Here is a 22,160-nt window from a genome sequence, read left to right on the forward strand (position 1 = left end):
AGATATTTAATAAAGCATTTAATGCTTTAATAAATCGATTTTTAACAAAAATATTTCAAAATAAGTCGATTAAAATAAAAATTATTTTTATCAAAAATAAATTCCTTTCAGGCTCCAAAAAAAAATGTAAATTGCAATCACAGTCATTATAGACCTGCAATTTTATTGTTCTTCAAATTTTATATTTGGATAGTTGTATTAAAATAAATAACTTTTTGGTCTTCTTCACCTCCATTCTCCTAATCTATCAACGTTACCAACACCAATTTTAGAATTCATATAGAATTCATTAGAGGAAATCGTGTCAAATAGAAATATGTTTTATTTAAGTTTGCTTGACTTTCTGGCGGAAAAGCCTATATATCAAAACTAATTGGGATTGTTATTGCTAATAATCTTGTTGCTATTCAGGACTAAAACTCAAGACTACATCACTATGGACGGTAGTCCATGTAGTGACGAAGCGCAAGCAAGGAGAGTGTGCGAAGCGACTACTATTATATAGCCGCAAAATTGAAAATCTGCTGTGATAGTTCGATCGTAATGAGTAATATACCCAATTAAAGGTATTGCTAAAACTTAAAGGATTGCATACCAAGCGGTAAAAGTGTAAAAGTGAAAATTTAGAAACAAACAAAGTCCTGAAAATTTGATATGATGTTCAACAGCTTGATATAAGAAACTTTTGTTCTACCATTTTTGGAAAAACCCGCTAGTTTAGCGGGAAAACTAAAAACGGAAGGCCTTCAAAACTATTGAAGCTACAGACTTGTGCTGTTTCTCGTTTTATAGGTAATTTGTGTGAATGTAATTTTTAAAAAGATATGGACAAAACAAAATTTTTTTAACCTTTTTTTAGCTTGTTTTTATTTTTCTCAAAAGCGGCTATAACGATTTTCTTTATCATGTTACTGTAAAAAATCACGTTTAAAAGTTATTAAGAAACGAAAATAGCCACTTTTGTCAGCTCAGAACAACTAACGCTTCCTGAGCATTTAATTTTGTGCGTGGGTGTCCAAACTGTATTTTAGGGTCATGGAATCAGTTAATTTGAATTTAACAGTTCCATATAGGAATCTTTTGTTCTACGACTTTTGGAAAAACCCGCTACTTTAGCGGGAAAAAAGCTAAAAATAGCTAAATATCGTTAGTTTGTAAGTTCTACCCTACTAAAGCTACAGACATGTACTATACCTCTTTTAAAGGGTGTTTTGAAATGATTCAACGCCTTTTTAAATTAATTCGTTAAAATACAATAGATTTAAAATTATGATTGACCAATTTAAATTTAAATGTATATATTGGTGCTGCAATAAAAAAGCCTGTGAAGAGTGAAGAAAAACAAGAAAGGAAGCTAGCTTCGGCCAGCCGAAGCTTATATACCCTTGCAGATCATTCCTATTAATTAACAAATCGCAAAAATGTTAAATTTTCTAATATTTCTCATTAATTTTCCGATCGTTCCTATGGCAGCTATATGATATAGTCGTCCGATTTTGATCAAATTAAAATTGAAATTCGAAAATATTTAAAAAGAGTCATATCCTAGAGTAGAAGATAATACAATAAAAACCAAAGAAGCTAGAATTTATTTCCTATTACTTTTCCATTAATTTTCCGATCGTTCCTATGGCAGCTATATGATATAGTAGTCCGATTTTTTAAATAATTAATTCGAAATTCAGATATATTTAATAAATAACATCCCCAAAAGTAGAAGGTAATATTTCAAAAAACACCGAAGCTAGAATTTTTTAAAGTTTTTTTTTTCCGATTGTTCCTATGGGAGCTATAAGATATAGTTGTCCGATTCGGTCGGCTCCGACATATATACTACCTGCAATAGAAAGAAGACTTTTGGGAAAGTTTCATCCCGATAGCTCAAAAACTGAGAGACTAGTTTGCGCAGAACCAGACAGACGGACAGACGGACAGACGGACGGACAGACGGACATGGCTAGATCGACTCGTCTTGTGATGCTGATCAAGAATATATATACTTTATGGGGTCGGAAACGTCTCCTTCACTGCGTTGCAAACTTCTGACTGAAATCATAATACCCTCTGCAAGGGTATAAAAAGGGCGGGAATAGTTAGCTAGGGCGGGCCGATTGATACAATTTTAGAAAGTTTATTTAATGACGACTGTGAGAACTTTTCGTTACAAATGTTGATATCAGAACTTTTGTATGTTGAAGGTGCGATCGTCACTAGTTTTTGAACTCGTTAAGAGGTGTTTTTATTTGATATATTACAAGACAAATTCAGCTAATGTAAAAACTTATTTATTTCGAAATCGATAGGAATCGCACATTAGTGTGCCTGCACTGCAAAATGAAAAAGCTTGTGTGGTGAAAAATCGTAACGGGACAGCAAGTAAGCGTAAGAGAAAATATATGAGCAAACTGCTCTCTTAAGGAAAACCGGGCCACCGTTCTAGAAATTAGTTGAAGAGACCAAAAATGTTGGTTCTCTTTGGTATGCTGCCGTTGTGGTGCTTTTTCTCTCGAATTCCGTGAGAGATGGACAGTTAGAAGGATTGTTGTATTTGTAGGGCCTTTGTTGTTCTTTTCCTTGGCCACCGCTGCTGGTGCTGATTTCTAGGTTGTTGTTGTGCTGCTGCTGCTCCTACAAGAACTGATTTCGCGTTGGCTTATCATGGATAAATCAGTCAACCTACGGGTAAGGCTAAGACAAGACGTATCGTGTCACAAAAAAGTTAGTCATAACATATAAAAAGTTTGCGGTTAAAGTTGTATAAGTCCTTTTTAGTTGCCACCGAGAGCAGAAGCAAAGGTAATTAATCATGGCTGAAAAATATAATTTTTATATTTTTTCTTTTTTGGAAGTGATAAAGTACGACAATAATTATAAAAGCAAATTTCGTGGTGATTGCATTGTTTAATTTTCACCAAATCATCTTGATAAAATAGCCAGTAACACAATAGGTAGTTTATTTGAATATATAAAATACCTACAATAAAATGTATTCAAGAAGGTTCAACATTTTGCAATAACTTTGCGCATATAGAATATATCTGCAGATGTATATGAGTAAATTTTTTCTTTGGTGCTTTTGCTAACACACATTGCTCCCACAGCTTCAAAGTAACGCCATCATCAGTACCATTCTTGTTGGTACTTCTTGGTTAAGTCCTTACAACGAAAGCTTTTTCTGACTCGCTTTTCGATTTTATTAAAGTAATGCTTTTAACGCAGTCACGAACCAGAAGCACGATGAAGCTCAAAAAAGTTAGCATCGGTGTATAGATTAAAGAAAACGAAATGAACCCTACAGTTTTACTAAGCTGAATACGGCTTACCTGTTACTCACAGCCGGTGTAAAAAATGGTCCTTACTGAAAAGCGCGAACGACAATTCCTGGTAACACTACCCAAGAATTAAAAGTCGCTATGAGGCGAAAGGGCCATTAATTAATTAATTATCACAAAACTAATGTTTTATTTTAGTTTGGTTATCGGTTTTATTTTTGGTACTCTAAGGGCCGGTTTCTCGAGTGCCGGCTAACATTTCTCGAACAGATACAGTCCCTGCTAAGGGATTTTGGCTTTCTCGAGCATAAATGTGAGAGCTAACTTTGACAGGGCTGGTTTCTCGATTCCCTGTCAAAGTCCCTGATAGCTATCTGTTCGAAAAACTTAAAGACCAGATAAACTGTTCGTAAAAGCAAATCGGCTTCCTCGACTGCTTTAATTTATCTGAACGAGAAACAATTACAGAGTGCTGTTAACGCACAGAATTGTGCTGTGAAGCGCAAAAAATGGCGTGCTTCGATTATTTCATCAGCTGTTTGGGTATATTTCAAGGGAAAAGTCAGCTGTGATTTCGTTTCTTCTTCATAGTTGCTTTGGGAAATCAGCTGTCATTCTGATTACGTTTTGATTGCACTTCACGTTTTGATTGCACTTCACGTTGTTTCGTTACGCTTTGATTGCAAGCGCAAAAGTGTTGAAAACTGGAAAAATCTGTATTTGTATTTATTGATATTTTAGTGATTTTTCCAAACATTTTGGTAATACAATTTCAGCTGTCATTCTATCGAGCCGAAAACGCTTAACAGGGACTCCGAGTCCCTGTCAAAGTTAGCTCTCACATTTATGCTCGAGAAAGCCAAAATGCCTTAGCAGGGACTTTATCTGTTCGAGAAATGTTAGCCGGCACTCGAGAAACCGGCCCTAAGCAGAGTGTCCTTACACTCAAAAAAAAACAGCCCGAAATCGCCATTAAATCAAGAAATTCGCCATGAATTTCAGTCGATGGCGATTTACCGTATTTTTTAGAAAGGAATTTTCCAAAATTTAGAAAAAAATTTCTGAAAAGCAGAAATACTTTTCTAAAATCAAGAAAAAGTGCCATAAAATTGCGAAAAATTTCCTTAAATCCAGAAAGTACTTTTCTTGAAAATATAATTTTTTTTCTTAAAATAAGAAAGGACTTTTTTTATTTTCAGAAAATTTTATTTATTTTAATAAAATGTATACATATTTATTTTACTATTTTATTTCCTAGACAAGAAAGAGAAAAGAAAATAAAAAGGATGAAAAGAAAATTATTAATATTTCCTAAACAAAAAAGGAAAACAAAATAAAAAAGATAAAAATAAGATAATAAATATTTCCTAAAGAAAGAAGAGAAAAGAAAACAAAAAAAGATAAAAATTACATTATAAATATTTCCTAAACAAAAAAGAAAAAAGAAAAGAAAACAAAAAAGATAAAAATTATTAATATTAATATTAAGTAGGTATTTAATATATTACCTATTATTAAAATTTACTTACTGCCAAATTATCAACAATACCTGAAATTGAAATTATTCCTGCAATCGAAAATAAAAATTAATATTAGAGAAGGATAGTATTTGCGGCCTGCAATAGTATGGCCTTTGGTTACCATAAATTTTCACACACTTACCAAATTTATATTTAAATTTATTTAAATTGCTTACCCATTAATTGCCTCTTAGAGGGATCGCACTTTAACTTTCTTAAATAGGCTCAACACAAACTTATTACTTTGAATGCTCATCTAAAACTGAGCACAAGGGTTCAAGATGCAGCGCAACGCAAGCAACTCCCTCGCGAGAGACTGCATTTCCAAAACAACAACGCAATAAAAGTTACAGCTACGCACAAGAAAATTCTCGATCATACGCACAAACACACATAAACATATACATACATACGCCAAAAACTGTCGTCGCAACGCGCCGCGGACTAACCCCTTGTCTTCTTCTTTTTCGTTTCGAAGAAAGAGTGAGAAGCATAAAAGAAATACAAAAAGTTTTTCTTAAATCTATGGTGATTTTCTAGTTCTACTTTTTTGTTTTCAAGAAAACATTTTTTTTTAATTCAGAAAAATATAAAATTTAGAAAAATTTACCGTATTTTGTATGGCGACTTTCTAGATTATAGGAAGGGCTGAAGTACATTTTTTCTTAATTAAATGGCGAAATCGCCATTAATTTAAGAAAACTTTTGGAGAGCAAACTAGGAAAAAACACCATTGATTTAAGAAAAAAAATTCATTTTTCTAAATTTTAGAAAGGGTTTTCATAAAATTCTGTTTTTATGGTCTTTTTTCCTAGATAGAAGAAAACAATTTCTAAAATTCAGAAAATTTCCTAAAATTAAGAAAAAATTTCATTTTATGGCGATTTTCTAAAATTTAGGAAAAAAAATTTTTTGAGTGTAGGTTTCATACGCAGCGCAAGTTTGTTTCAGCCGATTTAAAAAAAATGTCTGGCGCCGAGATGCAGAATTTTTCAAATCGGGCAATTCGTTTAAAAGTTATGCGCGATCAAAGTTTTATATCTACATCTCCCTCGCACTCTCTTTAGCTGAGTAACGGGTGTCTGATAGTCGGGGCACCCGACTATACCGTTCTCTCTTGTTTAAGTTGAAATTAGGTAGAGAAGGCAAAGACAAGCGTTAAAGGCATATACATATACAAAAATTTTAAACAGATGCTTGATTTTCATCAAATATATTAATTCAGAGCATCGAGTTATCTTGAAAAAGTAAGCACAATTTTGGTGAGATAAGACTATTAAATGTATATATGTGTGTATATATTCAACAAATGTTTTTTTAGACCAATAACTGTTGTATAAGCAGCATATCAAATAAATATACATCATTCCAATCGTAACACGCAATTTGCGAAAATATTTTAAATAATAAAGAATAATAAAGAAGAAAATAAATACACTAGTTTACAAAATAATATTCTTGGTGTGCTTCCCAGCAATTGATGGCAAATTTTGTTAGTGTTGGACCCCCAGATCACAAAAATAGCACTTACTTTTTTTTCGATGGCACAGTTTTTTATACCCTTGCAGAGGGTATTATGATTTCAGTCAAAAGTTTGCAACGCAGTGAAGGATAAAGTATATATATTCTTGATCAGCATCACTAGACGAGTCGATCTAGCCATGTCCGTCTGTCCGTCGGTCCGTCTGTCCGTTTCTACGCAAACTAGTCTCTCAGTTTTCAAGCTATCGGGATAAAACTTTCCCAAAAGTCTTCTTTCTATTGCAGGTAGTATATAAGGCGGAACGAGCCGGATCGGACAACTATATCATATAGCTCTCATAGGATCAATCGGGAAAAAAATGTAAAAAAATTATATCTTGGGTGCTTTTGAACCTATAACATCCTACTTTTGAAAATGTCATTTTTTATCTAATTCTGAATTTCGAATAAAATTTTTTCAAAATCGGACGACTATATCATATAGCTGCCATAGGAACGATCGGAAAATTAATGGGAATATAATAGGAAATAAATTATTGCTTCGTTGGTTTTTATTGTATTCTCTTCTACTCTAGGATATAACTCTTTTCAAATATTTTCGAATTTCGGTTTTAATTTTATCAAAATTGAACTACTATAACATATCAAACAAAAACACTTCTTAACGAGGTAAAAAACTAGTGACGATCGCACCTTCAACATACAAAAGTTCTGAAAAAATATTAGAAAGTCTATTTAATGACGAGTGTAATAATTTTTCGTCACAAATGTTGATATCAGAACTTTTGTATGTTGAAGGCGCGATCGTCACTAGTTTTTTACCTCGTTAAGAGGTGTTTTTATTTGATATCAGAAGTTTTTGTTTGTTTACATTTGCTCTCATAGGAGCTAATATATACATTTAAATTTAAATTGGTCAATCATAATTTGTAAGCCATTGTATGTAAACAAATTAAGTTAAAAAGGCGTTGAGTTATTTCAAAATACCTTTTAAACGAGGTATGGCACATGTCTGTACCTTTAGTAGTGTAGAACTTACAAACTAACGAAATTTAGCCATTTTTAGCTTTTTCCCGCTAAAGTAGCGGCTTTTTCCAAAAGTCTCAGAACAAAAGATTCCTATATGCAACTCTTAAGTGCAAATTTACTGATTCCATGACCCTAAAATACAGTTCGGATACCCTCACACAAAATTCAATACTCAGGAAGCTTTTTAGTTGTTTGAGCTGGCAAAAGTGGCTATTTTCGTATAAAAATAACTTTTAAACGTGACTTTTTACAGTAATGTGTTATATACCAAAATTTAAGGAATCTCAAGGGCTATACAGTTTAAAGTTTTCAAGAAAATCGTTAGAGCCGTTTTTGAAAAAAATAAAAAAAAGCTAAAAAAAAAGTTTTCAAAAATTGTCTTTTGTTCATATTTTTTTAGTATAGAAGTTACGGTTTTCCGAATTTTAGCTATTTATAGCTGTTTTCCCGCTAAACTAGCGAGTTTTTCCAAAAGTGGTAGAACAAAAGTTTTTTATATCGATGTGATGAACGTCATATTAAATTTTCAAAACTTAAGAAACATGTTTTGGACAAACTGACAAACTGACAAACAGAATTAAATTTTTATTTTGGGAAGACGAAGAAAATCTTATTTTGGCTATAACTTTTGAACGGAGCGTCGGATTTTGACAAACGACCCCTCATTCGACGGGTATTTTCAAAAGGAATGCAACTAAAACATTGCGAGGGGGCATTTATCCCCACCGGCCCCAACAGCTTCAAATTTCGAAATTTTCACTTTTTCACTTTCACCGCTCTCTCTCTCAATCCAATTGGTTTTCTTAAAGTCTTGGTATGCAATCCTTAAGTTTTTGCAATACCTTTCGATTGGTGTATTACTCATTACGATCGGACTATCACAGCAGATTTTCAATTTTGCGGCTATATAATAGTAGTCGCCTTCGCACACTCTCCTGGTGCGCTTCGTCACTACATGGACTGCCGTCCATAGTGATAGCTGCCATTGAAACGAACGCAAAATTAATGAGAAATAATAGGAAAATTAACATTTTTGCGATTTGTAAATTAATAGGAATTATCTGCAAGGGTATATAAGCTTCGGCTGGCCGAAGCTAGCTTCATTTCTTGTTCTTAAAGATTTTTTAAAGTTTGAAATGTTAGATTTTGGACTTTTTTCGAATTTCTTCTTATATCTCGGCAGATATCCACTCGATTGGGCTAGTATTAGTTTTATTTTAAAGTCAATAGATCAGAGCTTAACGTTGCCATACAGATCAATATGATTGGTTAAGTAATGGGAGCGCAGAAGCTTGACAAAGATGAAAAATGTGTTTTTTAGTCAACTGTAAGTCGGCTGTATATATCGTAAAAACTCGAAATAAATCCGTTAAAAAATCATAATGGGTACAAACTTAAAGTTTACATCCTACCGAATAAAACAAGCTGGATATGACCCAAATCCATGGAAAACTGGATTTATGGTGGATTTTTAAAGTTCGAATTTTTCCACTTTTTTCGGTTGTCACTAGGCGAGTCGATCTAGCCATGTCCGTCTGTCTGTCCGTGTCTACGCAAACTAGTCTCTCAGTTTTGAAGCTATCGCGTTAAAACTTTCCCAAAAGTCTCCTTTCTATTGTAGGTACTATAAAAGCCTGAACCATCCGGATCGGTTGGTGTTTATACCCGTTACTCGTAGAGTAAAAGGGTATATTGTATTCGTGCAAAAGTATGTAACAGCTAGAAGGAAGCGTTTCCGACCCCATAAAGTATATATATTCTTGATCAGGGTCACTAGCCGAGTCGATCTAGCCATGTCCGTCTGTCTGTCTGTATGAACGCTGAGATCTCAGAAACTACAAAAGCTAGAAGGTTGAGATTTTCCACACATATTCTTTGGCTTCCTACGCAGCGCAAGTTTATTTGAGCCGAGCGCCACGCTCCCTCTAACGCCCACAATAGCCCACTAACGATTTTAAAATGGGTCCTGCACCCACATCTTTAAAGATTTCCGAGAAGTATAAATGCAATTTTGTTGTGTATATTTATATCTATCGAAATGTAGAAGACATTTTTCAAATCGGACCATCCAATAAAAAGTTATACGCATTAAAAACTGCCAATATATATCTATCTCCCTCGCACTCCCTTTAGCTGAGTTACGATTATTAGTCGGGACACCAACCCGAGTACAGCGTTTGCACTCCCTTTAGCTGAGTGACGGGTATTAGATAGTCTGGACACCAACCCGACTATAGCGTTCTCTCTTGTTTTTAAATATTACCTTCTACTTTTGGGCATTTTGTTATACCCGTTACTCGTAGAGTAAAAGGGTATATTAGATTCGTGCAAAAGTATGTAACAGGTAGAAGGAAGCGTTTCCGACCCTAAAAACTATATATATTCTTGATCAGGATCACTAGCCGAGTCGATCTAGCCATGTCCGTCTGTCCGTCTGTCCGTCTGTCCGTCTGTCTGTCCGTCTGTCTGTCTGTATGAACGCTGAGATCTTGGAAACTATAAAAGCTAGAAGATTGACATTTTGCATGCAGATTCTAGGAGTTCCTACGCAGCGCAAGTTTGTTTCAAAAGGGTGCCACGCCCCCTCTAACGCCCACAATCGCTTATATACGATTTTAAAAATTTCAATATTTTGGAAAAGTAAAAATGCAGTTTTATTGTGTTTATCAATACCTATCGAAATGTAGAAGAAATTTTTTAAATCGGACCGTTCGTTAAAAAGTTACGGCGGATCAAAGTTTTTCTCCATCTCCTTCGCACTCCCTTTAGCTGAGTAACGGGTATCTGATAGTCGGGGCACCCGACTATAGCGTTCTCTCTTGTTTTTTATATATTTGTGAATTTTGAAATAAATTAAAAAAAATCGGACAAATATATATCATGTAGCTGCCACAGGAACGATCGGAAAATTTATGGGAGAAAAATAGCAAATAAATTATAGTTCCTTTGTCTTTTATTGTATTGTTTTCTAATATGTTCGAATTTTGAATTAATTCTAACAAAAATCGGACGACTTAATTATATAGCTGCCATAGGAAGGACAGAACAAATAATGTCAAAATAATAATAATTAGATTTCCTTGCTTTAATTTCCATTCAATTTTTCGACCGTTCCTATGGCAGCTATATGATATAGCGATCAGATTTTTTAAATATTTAATTCGAAATTCAAAAATTTATAAAAAATAATATTCCCAAGAGTAGAATATTATATTATTCTAGCAGGGTCTGTAGCCCGCAGCTTCGCCTGCGGAAATTAAAACTGAAAATTAAGCATTGCTTTATCTTTGGTACTTATTTAAAATTTAAAAAATTCCTCATTTTTATTCTATAAACCGAGAAAAGATTTTATCAGAACTTTTTCCCTTGATATCCGTAAAAACAAAAATATTTTGTCCTTTGAAAAATACTTAAAAAACATGTGTCTTTTTTAAATCTTTTTAAAACAGGGATCGTAACTGTTATAAGTTTTATTTTAAAAATCACACTTTAACAGTTATTTTCTGATTTGTAAAGTAAAAACAAAGAATAACTGTTATTTTTGAGTTTTATAATAAAAGTTGACAAATAACAGTTATTCGTCGTGATCAAAAATAAAACTCAAACTTGATTTTTAGCGATTTTGTGGGTAAAATAAATTTAAAAAAAATATAGTTATAAAATATGCGCGGTTGCCTTTTTTAATAAATTTTTAGTAAGTTATATAAAACATGGTTAGCATGTTTTTTTTAATTATTTCATTTTTTCAAAAATGTCAAGGGAATAACTGTTATTCATAAAAATCAACAAATAACAGTTATTTTTTAAGTTTAATTATAAAAATCAAAAAATTAAAATCATTACGGATTTGTAAACTACAATGGCTAATAAAAATAGTGGTGTATTTAAAAAAATTTTATGACCCTTCTAAGTGCGTGATTTTTTTGTAAGAAAAATTTACAATAATAGCACTATGCAGCATCAAAAATTAACCTCGATGAATGCTATATTTTTGGATTCGTTACGAATTCCCAAGTTAAACTGCGTTTTCCAAAGAGTTCCCCGACGCAAGGATTCTTAGCAAAAGGACCTCAAAGTTCAAAAAATGCTGAAATTGACCAACTTTGCGGAGCTCTCAGAGGCAAATGGATGCATGGCTTGGTTCGAAGTTAAAGTTTTTTAAAAGATACACCCTTTATCTTTCAAACCCCATACTTAAAATAGTTTTAGGATTTTTTTTAAGGCAGAAATAAATTCCAAAAAACATAGTCAAAAAACTGAAAAACATACAGCTGCGGTAAAAATAGTAGCAGTGTTGCCGCCTTGTGTTTTTAAAAGTTTGATGTTGTAATTTTTTCTTATCCAATTAGTCTAATAGTAAAATTATAATCAATACAATATTACCAGGAAAAGATCAATTACAACAACAAACTTTTAAATACACAGGTCGGCAACACTACTACCATTTTGACCGCAGCTGTATACTTTTATGTTTTTTGACTATGTATTCTAGAATTTGTTTCTGCCTTAAAAAAAATCTTTAAAATTTTAAGTATGGGGTTTAAAAGATAAAGAATTTTAAAAAACTTTAACATCGAATCAAACCATGCATCCATTTGCCTCTGAGAGCTCCGCAAAGTTGGCCAATTTCAGCATTTTTCGAACTTTGAGGTCCTTTTGCTAAGAATCCTTGCGTCGGGGAACTTTTTGGAAAACGCAGTGTAACTTGGGAATTCGTAACGAATCCAAAAATATAGCATCAATCGAGGTAAATTTAAAAAGCACTAAAAATGCTGCACAGTGTAGTTATTTTCGGTCCCTGTTTTAAAATTATTATGGATTGTTTGCATAAGTTAACAGATGGACAAAACAGAAGCAAACAGATTCCTTTTTCGATACAAATCCATACACTAAGTATACACTGTTTTAAAATTATTATGGATTGTTTGCATAAGTTAACAGATGGACAAAACAGAAACAAACAGATTCCTTTTTCGATACAAATCCATACACTAATTTCATTCAAAACATTAGTATTTTGTCCAAAACATATTGGATAATTAGCATGTAATTAAATTCCCAATCCATTGCCATTAAAGCCTAGAAACATTATTTGAAAACCAATTTCTTTAAGAAAAAAATAGATAGGATACGAATTTGATTAAATTTACATGTTAAAAATATTAAACTCTTTTTCAATTTCGGAGAGTTTTGACTATTGCTGTACCGCTCTTACCCAGATAAATTTATGCATTTTTTTGTATGAATTAAGAGTGCAAAAATATGAATTTCAAAGCAGTACTTTATCGAAAACAAAGCAAAAAACTGCCAAAATATGGATTATCACGCCGCGTTAAGTTTGTAATTCAATTCCAAATCGATTAGCGTTTAACTCTGGAAAAAAACTTGTATTCTTAAAAAAAATTGCTAAAATTGCCAACAACCAATATAATAATTTTGATTAAGATTTAAAAAATTTGAGGGAATATTTTTAATTTAAGTTCGCCTTGAAATGTTACAACCGCTTTAAAATGTGATAAGATGTTTATCGTTCGACAGTTAAAAAAAAAATTAATGTCTCCAATTCTTATTTTAAAAAAATGAATGCCAGAGATAGGATAATTTTAGGCTTATTTTTATTTCATCGGTCCCTAAAAACAAATCCTGTTGATATTGGCCTTGCTACCTCGTTCTACATTTTCTATTTTCTATTTTTTGTTTTTTAAAGATGCAATTTTTAAACTATTTATTTAAACTATTACAAACCAAATACTCTTGGCGAATTTGCTACCGGGGGGTTTTTGGAAGGTATCCACAGTAGACAACTATTATAAGGGAAACAAATATGCGGAGCAATGTTTTGCTTTATGTATTTGACTAATTTAAGAAAAGACATCAAGAAAGGCAATTCCAAATTACTGCATTTTATCATTGATATTTTGTTTCAGTATTTTTGTTTTCACATTAATTTTTCACCTTGATTAGAATTATATTAATAATAGGGAAGGCAGGTGGGCGGGGAAGCCGTGAATCAAATTGTTTAAACATTTGAATTTGTTTAAACAATATGAGCACGTGTAATAAAGAGCAAGAGAATCAATTGGTTTGAATATTTAATGTTCTTTTAATATTATCAATGCGATTTGAATTTTTGTTCACAAAAATCGGTTACAAAATGTCTTATGTAAGTATGTTGTGGAAATGTAAATGAAATATTCTTTTAGCAAAAGGATATCAGTATTATCTTGAATTTGAATTTGAGCGAATCTCAATTCCTTAGTCAGCTGCAATGCACACACACAAACGTACACACGCATATACATATGTATCTAATGGCTGTGAGTGTAAAATACGCATTTTTTTATATATTTATTTTGTGCGTGTGTGTGTACATAGCAGAGCAAATCATTGTTTGTTTTTGTTTTTTACAAATCCAAAGATTGTCGATAACTCAACATTTGAAAACTAATAAATAGTTTGCTGATCGGTCTTTTGCATTTAAAAAAACCGAAGCAATTTTAAGGAAAATTTCGACTGTAAAATTCAGCTTAATGGGATTTCTGTAAGGTCTACCGATATTTTGAAATTGAACGTTAACTTAAGAAAAAGGCGCAAAAGAAAAGATTTGCGATATAATCGATTTGTTTTGGCTGTGGTATTTTCATTTTCCCCTTGCGCGGTCACACTTAAATTGCGACAGCAGGACATACATATGTACATACATACATGCGCCAGCAGAACATACATACAAACATATGGGGACGTGTGACGTCACGTCAGGTTAGCCAAATTTAAAAATATTGGGGACTTGGTTAAGGATGCTGAATCTCCAAGAAATTTAAATGCAGTTATTTGCGGGTATGCCATAAGATTATGAACATCACATTTTTAAACCATTTTAACAACATTTATAACAGAGAAATGGCAAAAGAAAGAATTAAAAAAAAAACAAATCGAATTTTGGGGCACTTTGGGGTAGTTTTTTGTTATAAAAAGTACCCCTTACGCGGCTCCTAATTATTTTAGTAATTACTGTGATTTTTCTAGATTTTTAGGTCAATCCGTTCTGGGTGGAATTTGCTACTGACCGTTTTTTAATCAAGACAAATATTGATATAGATTTTTTATATTTTAAAAAACACCGAAGATAGAATTTTTTTAACGTTTCCTTCCTATGGGAGCTATAAGATATAGTTGTCCTATCCGGTCGGTTCCGACTTATATACTACCTGCAATAGAAATAAGACTTTTGGGAAAGTTTCATCCCGATAGCTCAAAAACTGAGAGACTAGTTTGCGTAGAAACAGACGGACGGACATGGCTAGATCGACTCGTCTAGTGGTGCTGACCAAGAATATATATACTTTATGGGGTCGGAAACGTCTCCTTCACTGCCTCTGCAAGGGTATAAAAATGTTGTAGGTATGTTCCAATACACTAAAAAAGTATAAAACTTAGAATTAATGTTAGATTGGATGTTAAAGTATGAATATTTAATATTTTTGGTTTAGTGTAATACTTTGTAAGAATATATATATTATTATACAAATTCTAATCGGTTTCTATATGTTCTAATTTTAGGCCTCACTTTAAAAAATGTGCTGGCATTAGGTTTTATGGTTTTAAAAAATTTAAATAAAAAACTGGAAGTGTCTGTGTAAAGATGGAACTTAAAAGAGATACAACAACAATTCTAGTCGTCTTAATGGTGCTGACCTGGAGTCCTGGAACCAACTTAAAAAGCCCCAGTTATGCACATACTCAGGATACAGTGTCTGTGTCTCTGCCCGGCGACATAATACTTGGTGGGTTATTTCCCGTCCATGAAAAGGGTGAGGGTGCTCCATGCGGACCAAAAGTATATAACAGAGGAGTACAACGCCTAGAAGCAATGCTTTACGCTATAGATCGGGTAAACAACGACTCCAATATTCTTCCTGGTATAACGATAGGTGTCCATATACTTGACACCTGTTCAAGAGACACATATGCCCTGAACCAGTCACTTCAGTTCGTAAGAGCATCCCTTAACAACTTGGACACTTCAGTGTTCGAATGTTCAGATGCGTCAAGCCCCCAAATTAGAAAAAACGCTTCTTCGGGACCGGTTTTTGGAGTCATCGGTGGATCCTATAGTTCAGTGTCTCTGCAAGTGGCCAATTTGCTGCGTCTCTTTCATATTCCCCAAATATCACCGGCGTCAACTGCCAAAACGCTATCAGACAAATCACGCTTTGACTTGTTTGCTAGAACAGTACCACCGGACACTTTTCAATCCGTGGCCCTTGTAGATATACTGAAGAATTTTAACTGGTCCTATGTGTCGACCATACATTCGGAAGGATCATACGGTGAGTTTTTTGGGGTGTGAAATGGGAGTAGGTATTAATGTTGTTTAACTATTATTTTGCTTCAGAAAACCGTTTTGTTCTTTTTTGATTTTTATACCCGTTACTCGTAGAGTAAAAGGGTAAATTGTATTCGTGCGTTTCCGACCCTATAAAGTATATATATTCTTGATAGCCGAGTCGATATAGCCATGTCCGTCTGTCTGTCTGTAGGAACGCTGAGATCTTGGAAACTACAAAAGCTACAAGGTTGACATTTCCCACACATACTCTTGGGCTGCATACGCAACGCAAGTTTATTTCATCCGAGCGCCACGCCCCCTCTAACGCCCACAATCGCCACTAACGATTTTAAAATGTGTCTGGCGCCCACACTTATTAAAATGTAGAAGACATTTTTCAAATGGATCATTCATTAAAAAGTTATGCGCAATCAAAAAAATGTTATATATCCATCTCCCTCGCACTCCCTTTAGCCGAGTGACGGGTATTAGATAGTCGGGACACCAACCCGACTATAGCGTTCTTTCTTGTTTATGTATAAAATTATACCATACCATATCAAATAACCGTTATCCCTATTTTAATAAATTCCCAGGTGAATATGGGATTGAAGCCTTTCACAAGGAAGCCACCGAACGACATGTATGCATAGCGGTAGCCGAGAAAGTGCCAAGTGCCGCAGACGACAAAGTTTTTGACTCAATAATTAACAAACTTCAAAAGAAACCCAACGCTCGCGGAGTTGTACTTTTTACAAGAGCCGAGGATGCGCGGCGAATTCTTCAGGCAGCTAAGCGAGCCAATTTGTCACAACCGTTTCATTGGATAGCAAGTGACGGTTGGGGCAAGCAGCAAAAACTACTCGAGGGTCTGGAGGATATTGCCGAGGGCGCGATAACTGTAGAACTGCAGTCAGAGATAATCGAAGATTTTGATCGCTATATGATGCAGCTGACGCCAGAGACAAATCAAAGGAATCCCTGGTTTGCTGAATACTGGGAGGACACGTTTAATTGTGTTCTCGAACCCGTTTCAGAGCAGTTTAACGCACCAACCATGGTTGATTCTACTGACATAAAAATTGGAACCAAGTCTAAAACAACATGCGAAGAAAATTTTCGTTTATCTGAGAAAGTTGGGTAAGTTTTCGAGTAACTTAATCATTAAAATTTGCATTAACAATAGAGTCAAAATCACCCAAGTGGGCTACCCCTGTTCCGAAAGTCAGAGTTTAATCGAACTTGTTATCCAATTAGTCTAATAGTAAAACAAGAGAGAACGCTATAGTCGAGTGCCTCGACTATTAGATACCCATTACTCAGCTAAACAACTTAATAGAAATATGCCTTCTTATATGTTTTTCGCCGCTCGATTTTTACCCAGGGATCTCTTTCTAGAAGACGCTTTCTAGAACTTTCAATTCTGCCTAGCACATCTTCCGTCTCTTTCTAGCGCAGGTGAATGCACTTGTGAAAAACGTATACGAGAAAAAGAGACAAAATGCGCGCCGCATTTCAAATAATTTAAAATTTGCATTAACATAATGTGAATTAGAGTGACCACAGAAAAAAAGGCAGATTTTTTCCAATGCCATTTCCTAGATGGCGCTAGTGTATATTGTGTTGCTTCATCTACCGCCAGATATTGGTACTATTGGGCATGAAAGGCGGAAATGTAGGCGCTGGCCAGGTTAAGGCGTTTATTGGGTTTGTGGGCGTTAGAGTGGGCGTGGCAATTTTTTACTTGGCCAATCGATAGGTATTGACGAAGCGAATACATATCAGTTACTATTTTCATAATAGCTTCAAAACTGTGGGCGTTAGAGGGGGCTTGTGGGCGTTAGAGGGGGCGTGGCACCTTTTTGAAACAAACTTGCGCTGCGTAGGAGCTCCTAGAATCTGCGTGCAAAATGCCAATCTTCTAGCTTTTATAGTTTCCGAGATCTCAGCGTTCATACGGACAGACAGACAGACAGACAGACAGACGGACAGACAGACGGACAGACGGACATGGCTAGATCGACTCGGCTAGCGATCCTGATCAAGAATATATATACTTTATGGGGTCGGAAACGCTTCCTTTTAGCTGTTACATACTTTTGCACGAATCTAGTATACCCTTTTACTCTACGAGTAACGGGTATAATTATAATCAATAGAATATTATATAAGTTAGTATTGAAGTATTATTTATACATTTAATGAACACCGCACACCATTGCCTATTTTCATTTTCAACTTTTTGCACGAAATACTATACTGATGTGACCGTGCATCATATTTTTGAAAATACCAGCATTCCAAAGAAAGATAACAGCAGTTTACAACAAAAAATCGATGAAATATACCATGAAGGAAACCTTTTTTTTGAAGGAACGTCTTTTTGATTAAGGAAAGGGTACTTACATTTTTTTATGGAGCCAAATTAAAAAAGTGTCAAAAACGTTTTTTACACTTAAAAAAAATTGGCTTCATAAGAAAAAATTTAAGTACCCTTTTCTTAATCAGAAAGGCGTACCTTACCGGAAAACAAAAATTTCCTTTATGGTATATTTCATCGATTTTTTTTGTAAGCTGGTGTAATAATTGGTCATTTCGTTGTAACTTAAGATCATACTTTGTCCGCGAATAAATATTTCGTTTAAATAATATGTTTTTTATTGTCTACAGTGTTTTTAAAGAAACACGCATAGTTCACGCCGGGTAAGTAAGGGACCTCGTGGTGTGGATTCACTTTTAGGTTAAGTTTTTAAAACACAGACAAACAAAACATAGTATCTGGTCATAGTCGTGCGACCAACCATCACTTTCAACATTCGTTGTTAAAATCAAAGCAAACAAAAAAAAATAATAATATTTTTTAGGGACTGAAATGTAAATAAATAAATAAATGTAAAGTATTATAAATACTACCAACACGAATTTTTAGTTATGAACAACACTTAAAAATGTCTTAGGCCATGATCTGACGATCAAATTATTTTATGTTTTAAAATGTAAAAAAAAAAATTGTTTTCTATGTAAGTTAATGGCAACCCTTGATAAATTTGATCAAATATTTTTATCGTCTTACCGTGGCTATACTCTATAATTTGTTTGAATCCCACTTTCATTCTTAATATAATGTGTATTATTTGTTCAATATTTATGAATATCCTGGTTGTAGCTTTAAAATCAAATTGGCACAGAATCTTATTCAAAAGCCGTGTGGCACATCTTACTTTTGCTTTTGAGAAAAATAAATAAAAACCATCAATAAATATTATGATTATAGTCATTAAGATAATTGTAATGTATAATTGTATATATATTATTGATCAGGATCACTAGCCGAGTCGATCTAGCCATGTCCGTCTGTCCGTCCGTCCGTCTGTCCGTCTGTCCGTCTGTATGAACGCTGAGATCTCGGAAACTACAAAAGCTAGAAGGTTGAGATTTCCCACACATATTCTTGGGCTTCCTACGCAGCGCATTTTTATTTTAAAAAGGTGCCACGCCCCCTCTAACGCCCACAATCGCCCACTAAAGATTTTTGTGTCTGGCGCCCACACCTTTAAAGATTTCCCAGAAGTTAAAATGCAATTTTGTTGTATATACTTATACCTATCAAAATGTAGAAGACATTTTTTAAATCGGACCATTCATTAAAAAGTTATACGCAATCAAAAAAGCTTTATATATCCATCTCCCTCGCACTTCCTTTAGGCGAGTGACGGGTATTAGATAGCCGGGACACCAACCCGACTATAGCGTTCTCTCTTGTTTTTTTGTTCAAAAATATTATAATCGGGGTGCCACAGAAATCACACAGCGCATAAGAGGCCTGATATTGACGCTATTCAGAAGCCCACCCCATTCAACGCTCAGAAACTATTTACCCCCACTGCCTGCAAAAAGGAACAGGATTTCAAGATTATTTTATTTTAACAAAATTAAATCAAGTATACAATACTAAATCTAAACAGTTTCATAGCTAACGGGGCCTTCGACTCGAAACGTGTGTTATAAGATTAATTTAGCTTGTTTGACAAATTTGTTAATGTTTATTATATTCTCTTGGGAGGGGGTTTTTAATAGGGCTGATACTCGCTGTGTGCCAAATAGGGCAAATCTAATGCTCTGTAATCTGCTGCAGGTGTCCAGGAGGTGATCCACGGTAAGATCATTACCGCAGAGTTGGCATGTTGTCCACGACGTTCCCATCAGTATGTTGGTGAGTGGATTGAGTGTCCCGCAAGACCTTCTTCCGGTATTGGGCGAAGGGTTGAACTTGTTACAAGCTGGGTTTAATGTTTGATATCTGTGCACAATGAGTGCCCATTCGGAGATTTTATTTTCTTCAAGGTGTAGCCTAATTTGGTTTTGTATGTCCTTGGCATTAAACGGGGTGAAGAGAAAGGAAGGTGCGTTTCTTATTTCTTGGGCGGCCTTGTTGGCTAGTTCGTTTCCACTGATTTCTTGGTGACTGGGAACCCAAAGTGTGGTGATTTTTGTTGGATGTGAACTTGGAATGTGGCTTACTTCCTGTATTGTGGGATCGTTGTGTTTTACGTTGCGTAGGGCGGGTATAGATGAGAGGCTGTCTGTGCAAATAACAAATTGTCCAGGGTTCTTAGAGGCGAAATGGTATGCTTTTAATATGGCGGGCGGAAGCCTTCCTCCTGCAATAATGTTTCGGTTGCAGTCAACCACAGCAAAGGTGGTCGAGTCGCTGGCTCAAGAACCACCGGTGAAAATCCAGGTTTTGTGCCCAGATCTGATTGTACGCTCAAAAACCGTTTTTGGAATTCTTGAGGACATGTATCTTGTTTAGCACCTTTGTAGATTTGAGTGTTTATGTTGGGCTTTTTGGATCCCCAAAATGCTGGCGATTTAAAAGACTTCATGGGGTTGGGTAGAGGTAGGTCGAGCTTTTTGATGTAGCTGGCGCAACGTCTAAGTGTGGATATACATTTGTAATTCGGGTTTTGCTTGAAAATGGTTGCGAAGTCCTTAGTGAGTAGGCGGTTTGATGAGGTGTATAGCTTTGGGACGAGTATCATCGTAGTTTGTTCTATGCGGGAATGAAAACTCGGAAGACCGGACTCTGCCAATGTGCATGGTATTGGAGAGGTGGAGAATGCATGAATGGCGCGGCGCACTGCCCAGTGGTAGGGCGCTTGAATTCTTTTTAGGTGCGATTTAATTGGCAACAATTTTTTTTTTAACAGTGTTGACATTTTTTATATTTGTGAAAATGATAGCGTCGTCTGCATATACTGATATATGGATATCTTTATTTCACGACAAAATGCTGTTAATTTCTTCAAAAGCTATCATGAATAAGACTACGGAAAGTGGAGAACCCTGAGGAATTCCGTTGTGCAAGATGTGGGAGTTCGAGGTGACATTGTTTATTCGAACCCTGAAAGAGCGATTGGTCATGAAGGCCTTGACAAGGTTGTAAAGCCTTAGATCAATGCCCCCGCGCTCGAATCTACAAAGTGAATGAATCCCCACGCGATCGAAGGCTCTTTCAAAATCAGTCGCCAGGATAGATACGTGACTTTTGGTAGAAAGATCGTTCGACGCGAAGTGTTGAAGACGCAGCAAAGCGTCCACAGTGCTATGTTTTCTTTTAAAATCAACCTGATTATGTGAGATGAGATTGTGGTGGTTAATAAATCAGAGAAGTCTCTGGGCAATTATTTTTCAAGTGTTTTACCTAGACAGAACAAAGGGGAAATAGGACGGTAGCTGTTAATATCAGAAGGGGGTTTGTTAGGCTTTGGAATAGGGATAATGGTGGCTAAGCTCCATGTATGTGGGTATTTTCCGGATTGTAGCGTTACATTAAAGATTTCCAAAGGTTTGGCCTTCAGAAGGTGTGGTAAGTTTTTTAGCATAGGGTATGACACCCTATCGGCCCCAGGACTTTTTCCTTTTACGCTTGCTATTGAGGTTTCTAATTCCAAAAGGGTGAAATTGGAATCTAAGCAAGTAGCGAATGTTAATAGTGAATCTGGGAGATAAGGTTCTGATAGATACAGACTTTTTTCTAGTAGGTATTCTGCTGAAAAGTTTCTGTCGGAAGAGTATTTAAACCAGGCGGGGCCAAACTCTTCGGCGATGTTAAAGGATCCAGATAGAGTACCTGAGTCCGATTTGATGTATTTGAAAGGTGGGGGTGCAATGCCAGCTAAACGTTTACCATCGGACCAAACTTTTTTTGGGGTGGATAACGGGGAAATCCAGGAAGTGAATTTTTCAAGAGCGTTAGCTTTTTTGTAACTTATATGGTTTGTGTCGGACATATTTCTTTTATGATAGGAGAATAAAAGTTTCTTCCGGTCCCTGAGCTGTTTGAGCTCAGAGTTCCACCATGGCACTTTTTCTTTATGGATCACTCGTTTTGTTTGGGGAATGCTGCAGTTTGCAGCTGCTCGAATGGCTTTCGTCATTTGAGCGACTTGCTGATTTAGGCAACCGGCTGTCCAGTTAAGAGCTGATTTTTCGCAGTTTTTAGGTCAGTCTTGAATTTGGGTAGCG

The 22,160-nt window shown here is 35.0% G+C and overlaps 1 protein-coding gene across 2 annotated transcripts in view; it reads left to right on the plus strand.

Annotated features, from left to right (window-relative positions):
* Positions 1–2,594: 2,594 nt before the first annotated feature.
* Positions 2,595–22,160, plus strand: part of mGluR (metabotropic Glutamate Receptor) — a 33,209-nt gene continuing 13,643 nt past the window's right edge. The window contains exons 1-3 of one of the 2 annotated variants that reach the window (XM_070218105.1): positions 2,595–2,682; positions 14,864–15,633; positions 16,229–16,772. In XM_070218105.1, coding sequence (XP_070074206.1) covers positions 14,946–15,633; positions 16,229–16,772 — 1,232 coding nt within the window. In that variant the 5' untranslated portion in view covers positions 2,595–2,682; positions 14,864–14,945. The other variant, XM_044395347.2, reaches the window with a different exon arrangement.

The sequence above is a fragment of the Drosophila takahashii genome, chromosome 4 (assembly GCF_030179915.1).
Source record: "Drosophila takahashii strain IR98-3 E-12201 chromosome 4, DtakHiC1v2, whole genome shotgun sequence".
Classification (NCBI taxonomy): Eukaryota; Metazoa; Arthropoda; class Insecta; order Diptera; family Drosophilidae; genus Drosophila; species Drosophila takahashii.